Genomic DNA, 6,632 nt, shown 5'->3' with positions numbered 1-6,632 from the left:
GAAACAACTGAGTAAATAAAGCAAACGAATGTTCACTTTAAATTTTGATTTATTCGAAACATTTGCAAATTCATTTCAAACAATTTCTAAAAAGCGTACATTAAAATTTTCTTCATGACAAGGCTACAATCAAGACTGACCCAATTTTTAAGGGCACTTCACATTGTTAGTCACATCAAAACCAGGGACTTGAGTTTTACTGGGTACGAGAAATTTACAAGCGAATGCCTTCTTCTTCGGTGGTTCAGTAACACAAAAGGACGTTTTAATGGGTCAGACCTTCTTTGGAGTAAATGCTCTTATCTTTGGAGGCCCTGTGACTATGAAGGCTGCCTTAATAGGACACACCTTCCGTTCAGTAAAGGCCCTTTTCTTCGGTGGGCCTGTAACGATAAAGGCTGTTTTGATCGGAAATGGTCCTGTTTTTAAGGGCATTACTTTCATAAGGCCAACACTAAGAGATGCTCTCAAACGACAATATTCTGCAAAGATAGAGGTGGTTGCCAAACATTCCTTATTGGAGGGCTCATCATGTATATCCAACTTCTCATTAGAGGGCTCATCAGGCCATTGTGCAGTACTTTCTGCTGAGTCTGGTGGTGGCTCAGAATCTCTTTCCAACTTCTCGTTATAGGGCTCATCAGGCCATTGTGCAGTACTTTCTACTGAGTCTGGTGGCGGCTCAGAATCTCTTTCCATCTTCTCATTATAGGGCTCATCAGGCCATTGTGCAGTACTTTCTACTGAGTCTGGTTGGGGCTCAGAAACTCTTTCCAACTTCTCGTTATAGGGCTCAACAGGCCATTGTGCAGTACTTCCTACTGAGTCTGGTCGCGGCTCAGAATGTCTTTCCAACTTCTCGTAATAGGGCTCATCAGGCCATTGTGCAGTACTTTCTACTGAGTCTGGTGGCTGCTCAGAAACTCTTTCCAACTTCTCGTTATAGGGCTCATCAGGCCATTGTGCAGTACTTTCTACTGAGTCTGGTGGCGGCTCAGAATCTCTTTCCAACTTCTCGTTATAGGGCTCATCAGGCCATTGTGCAGTACTTTCTACTGAGTCTGATGGCGGCTCAGAATCTCTTTCCAACTTCTCGTTATAGGGCTCATCAGGCCATTGTGCAGTACTTTCTACTGAGTCTGGTGGCGGCTCAGAATCTCTTTCCAACTTCTCGTTATAGGGCTCATCAGGCCATTGTGCAGTACTTTGTACTGAGTCTGGTGGCGGCTCAGAATCTCTTTCCAACTTCTCGTATTAGGGCTCATCAGGCCATTGTGCAGTACTTTCTACTGAGTCTGGTGGCGGCTCAGAATCTCTTTCCAACTTCTCGTTATAGGGCTCATCAGGCCATTGTGCAGTACTTTCTACTGAGTCTGGTGGCGGCTCAGAATCTGTTTCCAACTTCTCGTTATAGGGCTCATCAGGCCATTGTGCAGTACTTTCTACTGAGTCTGATGGCGGCTCAGAATCTCTTTCCAACTTCTCGTTATAGGGCTCATCAGGCCATTGTGCAGTACTTTCTACTGAGTCTGGTGGCGGCTCAGAATCTCTTTCCAACTTCTCGTTATAGGGCTCATCAGGCCATTGTGCAGTACTTTGTACTGAGTCTGGTGGCGGCTCAGAATCTCTTTCCAACTTCTCGTTATAGGGCTCATCAGGCCATTGTGCAGTACTTTCTACTGAGTCTGGTGGCGGCTCAGAATCTCTTTCCAACTTCTCGTTATAGGGCTCATCAGGCCATTGTGCAGTACTTTCTACTGAGTCTGGTGGCGGCTCAGAATCTCTTTCCAACTTCTCGTTATAGGGCTCATCAGGCCATTGTGCAGTACTTTCTACTGAGTCTGGTCGCGGCTCAGAATCTCTTTCCAACTTCTCGTTATAGGGCTCATCAAGCCATTGTGCAGTACTTTCTACTGAGTCTGATGGCGGCTCAGAATCTCTTTCCAACTTCTCATTATAGGGCTCATCAGGCCATTGTGCAGTACTTTCTACTGAGTCAGGTGGTGGCTCAGATTCTCTTTCCAACTTCTCGTTATGGGGCTCATCAGGCCACTGTGCAGTACTTTCTACTGAGTCTGGTGGCGGCTCAGAATCTCTTTCCAACTTCTCGTTATAGGGCTCATCAGGCCATTGTGCAGTACTTTCTACTGAGTCTGGTGGCGGCTCAGAATCTCTTTCCAACTTCTCGTTATAGGGCTCATCAGGCCATTGTGCAGTACTTTCTACTGAGTCTGGTGGCGGCTCAGGATCTCTTTCCAGCTTCTCGTTATAGGGCTCATCAGGCCATTGTGCAGTACTTTCTACTGAGTCTGGTGGCGGCTCAGAATCTCTTTCCAACTTCTCGTTATAGGGCTCATCAAGCCATTGTGCAGTACTTTCTACTGAGTCTGGTGGCGGCTCAGAATCTCTTTCCAACTTCTCATTATAGGGCTCATCAGGCCATTGTGCAGTACTTTCTACTGAGTCAGGTGGTGGCTCAGATTCTCTTTCCAACTTCTCGTTATGGGGCTCATCAGGCCACTGTGCAGTACTTTCTACTGAGTCTGGTGGCGGCTCAGATTCTCTTTCCAACTTCTCGTTATAGGGCTCATCAGGCCATTGTGCAGTACTTTCTACTGAGTCTGGTGGCAGCTCAGAATCTCTTTCCAACTTCTCGTTATAGGGCTCATCAGGCCATTGTGCAGTACTTTCTACTGAGTCTGGTGGCGGCTCAGAATCTCTTTCCAACTTCTCATTATAGGGCTCATCAGGCCATTGTGCAGTACTTTCTACTGAGTCAGGTGGCGGCTCAGAATCTCTTTCCAACTTCTCATTATAGGGCTCATCAGGCCATTGTGCAGTACTTTCTACTGAGTCTGGTGGTGGCTCAGAATCTCTTTCCAACTTCTCGTTATAGGGCTCATCAGGCCATTGTGCAGTACTTTCTACTGAGTCAGGTGGTGGCTCAGCATAACTCTCTAATTCCTCATCCGCTGGCTTGTCATGCCAGTCTGCAAGAGATGCCACTGAGGGTGCTGGTGGGCTAGCACCCATCTCTAACTGCATATCGGGGGGCTCAGATAGGGATTCGGCAGTAGTCGCGGGTTCTGATGCTGGAGGCACGGCAATTGTCTCGAGCTGATCTGTTTTCTCATCTAGTCTTCTTCTCTGAGCGGGATGGTGTTGGCGAGTCCACTCCTGTTGGCAGAATACAGAAAGCTCGGTAAGAGACATGGAACACAAAATCACATATGTGTATTCAATGTACATAACTAGAATAATTCTGTAACTATCAGTTTTTTGCTTTTAACTGTGGTAGAAGGAGAACAATTTTAAAAATAATTGATGTCTGATTATTAATGTTCGTTTGGCGCAGCTGTAATATGCGGGACCTTTTTGTGTGTACTTATTTGCGTTTAATGTTTCAGTACGAATTTTTCAGTTGCGTGTGAGTTCAGGTAATAATGGAGATGACGGCAAACGCGATGCAAAATATAATTCCGATTTACGTGTATATTTAATACTGTTTATCCCAGCAGTTAAAGATGTGTCCACTTTTTATGTAATGGTCATGTATACGTACAAGTTACGGTTATGTGGGCAAGTTCAGTCTATTAAATCTATTGACCCTCACAGCTCGCACTTGTTATGGGCCGATACCTGCTTGAATGGTTCACCGGCGTTGCATCTGATTTTGTGGTGTAACTACCTCGGCATTTTTACGAGGGAAACGCTCGTCGTCTTCTGGGACACCACCTAAATCTTCAGTGGCTACTTGGTAATACTGTGACTTTACAAATACCATCGGACACCATACTTGGGAGCCTTTCTACCAGCGGTAACGTTGTTTGTATCGATTGTGGTTGTTCTCGTGAAGCATATGAAATAACTTGGGAGGCACTTGCCCTCTGAAAAGTAGTGCACGCTATTCCAATGAAGTCCAACTATTACAAAGAAGAAGCTGCAGTGGTTTGTGACATACAGTAACGAGACCACCTATTGTTTGGTGGACCCAAACATATTCGAAGGTGACAGCGTGAATCCAATGTGCATTGACAGGATACCGGAAAAGGCAAACTCAAAGGGCGTTTCTCACTTGTAAACGGATATGCACGGAAGTAAATAGAACACAGAAACGACAGAGAAAAATTGCACTTGAAGTGAGTTTTGTAACTCCCTGAGAAAAGACATACTGGTTAGCGCCGCATTAAGTTAAAAGTTCTCGGAAGAGGGAAATTGTTTGTACTGGAAGCAGAGTAACCATCCGCTGAAAAGACTTCCACCACCAACTGTTAGTGATAAGCCTTGGTCTTCGTCAGACTATTCCACCACCAGCTCTAAGTAACAAACATAGGACTTTTAGAGAGGACTGTAAAGATGATAATGATTTACAATGTAAGGGCATTATTATGCTGTTATATCAGTCACTAACAGTTCATCAGGCAAAGCCAATAAACACTAACCGATAATCTAAAACTACTCTCCATCTTCCTCAACTAGTTCTCTTAAAATTTAACTACGTATTATTTGTGCAGGAGAAACCTGAAACATGGAAACCTCAAATTACTACATCTTTACCTAAGCAAGGATTAAAGGGTTATAAGAGCGAGAACTACCGAAAAATCGACTGACAAGTATAACACACCGAAGAATGGAAAAGAAAGCTTTGATTGAGGAAAGGTGCTGCGAATACATAGAAAGAAAGATCCCATATCACTTGGCTACATTACAGCAGGTCAGCAACTGGAAGCAGGTAATTCCATAAAATATGTGGGAGTACGCATTAGGAGTGATTTAAAATGGAGTGAACATATAAAGTTGATCGTCGGTAAAGCAGATGCTAGACTGAGAGTCATTGGAAGAATCCTAAGGAAATGCAATCCGAAAACAAAGGAAGTAGGTTACAGTAGGCTTGTTCGCCCACTGCTTGAATACTGCTCAGCAGTGTGGGATGCGTACCAGATAGGGTTGATAGAAGAGGTAGAGAAGATCCAATGGAGAGCAGCGTGCTTCGTTACAGGATCATTTAGCAATCGCGAAACCGTTACGGAGATGATAGATAAACACCGGTGGAAGATGCTGCAGGAGAGACGCTCAGTAGCTCGGTACGGGCTTCTGTTAAAGTTTCGAGAACATACCTTCACCGAGGGGTCAAGCAGTATATTGCTCCCTCCTACATATATCTCGCGAAGAGACCACGAGGATAAAATCAGAGAGATTAGAGCCCACACAGAGGCATACCGACAATTCTTCTTTCCACGAACAATACGAGACTGGAATAGAAGGGAGAACCGGTAGAGATACTCAAGGTACGCTCCGCCACACACCGTCCACGATGTAAAATAGTGGAATATGTTTCAGTTTAACAGTCTTTCGCCCATACTATTCAGTCTGCCCATCAGCGAAATGATGACGAAAGTAAATGAAAGGATCATGTGTGGGTTTAAATTCAGGATGGAAGGATGTCAGTGATAAGATTCAGTGGTGGCACTGCTGTCATCAGTAAAAGTGAAGGGAAATGTTACACTGGGCTGTTATATTGAATCAGAAACAGTGTTGCACAAAGTAGCAATTATACGAGAGACGGTTCCTGAATATAGTATGGCGGTATGCTTCATTTCTTCTTTTGGCGAGCTCAGTGGTAGAGCCATTTGAAAAACTAACTAAATTTCTTAACATTGTTTAGAATCTAGTCGCACAGATAAAGCAATCTTTGTTTGTAAGCTATTGCTAACCTCGTGTGGTGTGATTACTTCTATTTACTTCATTTTGTGAGAAGTTTCCATGGAAGTGTTATGGGTGTCTTAATGAAGAAAGGATTTTTTGCTGCACTGGGTGATATAATTGATCAGTGATTGTCAGATCAGAGCAATTTCTGATCCTGTGATTGTGGGAGGCGTGTTTTTGAACTGTACTGCGTATTCAATGATCACACATGTAATGTGTTTGCTTTCAGCACGTTCAGCAGTGGAAGTGACGTTTTTATGTACTCCGGTGAAAGTTTTTCATTTGGTGTTTTCAGCCAGAAGACCGTTTTGAGGCATCTGACCACAGTTGTCTATACTCAACAGCTAGCTCCTTTATTTGTGTACGACTACTGCAAGCTACACCTATTTGAACCACCTCACCGTCGTGACGCTTTGGAATCAAAGTGACGATTGCTTGATACCACATGAAGTGTCCCGTTAAAAGATATGTCTTTTAGTAAGTTGTGCCATAAATCTCATTTCTGTCCAGTTCGTTTCAGTACCTCCTCAGCAACTATCGAATCTATCCAGTTGTGTAAGGCAGGTAAAAAATGAGCTGACAAGACATATCCCATGTTTCATTACTGCTTCGGGATGCAGAGTATTAGACATTTACGAGAGTCAGCTTAAGATAAGTGCTGTACGCCACTCACCAGATCATCACGTAAAAGCCCAGTGCACTCTCCAGCTGCCGCCTGCGAATGCAGATGTTCGACCCACAACATCTGTACAAAAAGGAAAGAAAAAATTTTTGTAGTTAACGTATGTACCCACAGGAACACTACAGACTACATCTATAGCTGAAACCATTTAACACCAACATAAAATAGACTGGAAAGTGCTACAGAATCGATCCTGATGTCGAACCAATTAAATTTGAAGTGAGGAGGGCCCTAGTGTGATGAC

General features: G+C 44.0%; 1 protein-coding gene across 1 annotated transcript in view; it reads right to left on the bottom strand.

Moving 5' to 3' along the window:
• Positions 1-273: 273 nt before the first annotated feature.
• Positions 274-6,632, bottom strand: part of LOC126295618 (lysine-specific demethylase 9-like) — a 72,650-nt gene continuing 66,291 nt past the window's right edge. The window contains exons 3-5 of the mRNA XM_049988089.1: positions 6,380-6,451; positions 1,291-3,177; positions 274-1,245 (exon numbers count right to left, since the gene is read on the bottom strand). Coding sequence (XP_049844046.1) covers positions 274-1,245; positions 1,291-3,177; positions 6,380-6,451 — 2,931 coding nt within the window. The remainder of the gene's footprint in view (positions 1,246-1,290; positions 3,178-6,379; positions 6,452-6,632) is intronic.

Source organism: Schistocerca gregaria, chromosome 1 (assembly GCF_023897955.1).
Source record: "Schistocerca gregaria isolate iqSchGreg1 chromosome 1, iqSchGreg1.2, whole genome shotgun sequence".
NCBI lineage: Eukaryota > Metazoa > Arthropoda > Insecta > Orthoptera > Acrididae > Schistocerca > Schistocerca gregaria.
This window is presented reverse-complemented; position numbering and strand designations above follow the sequence as displayed.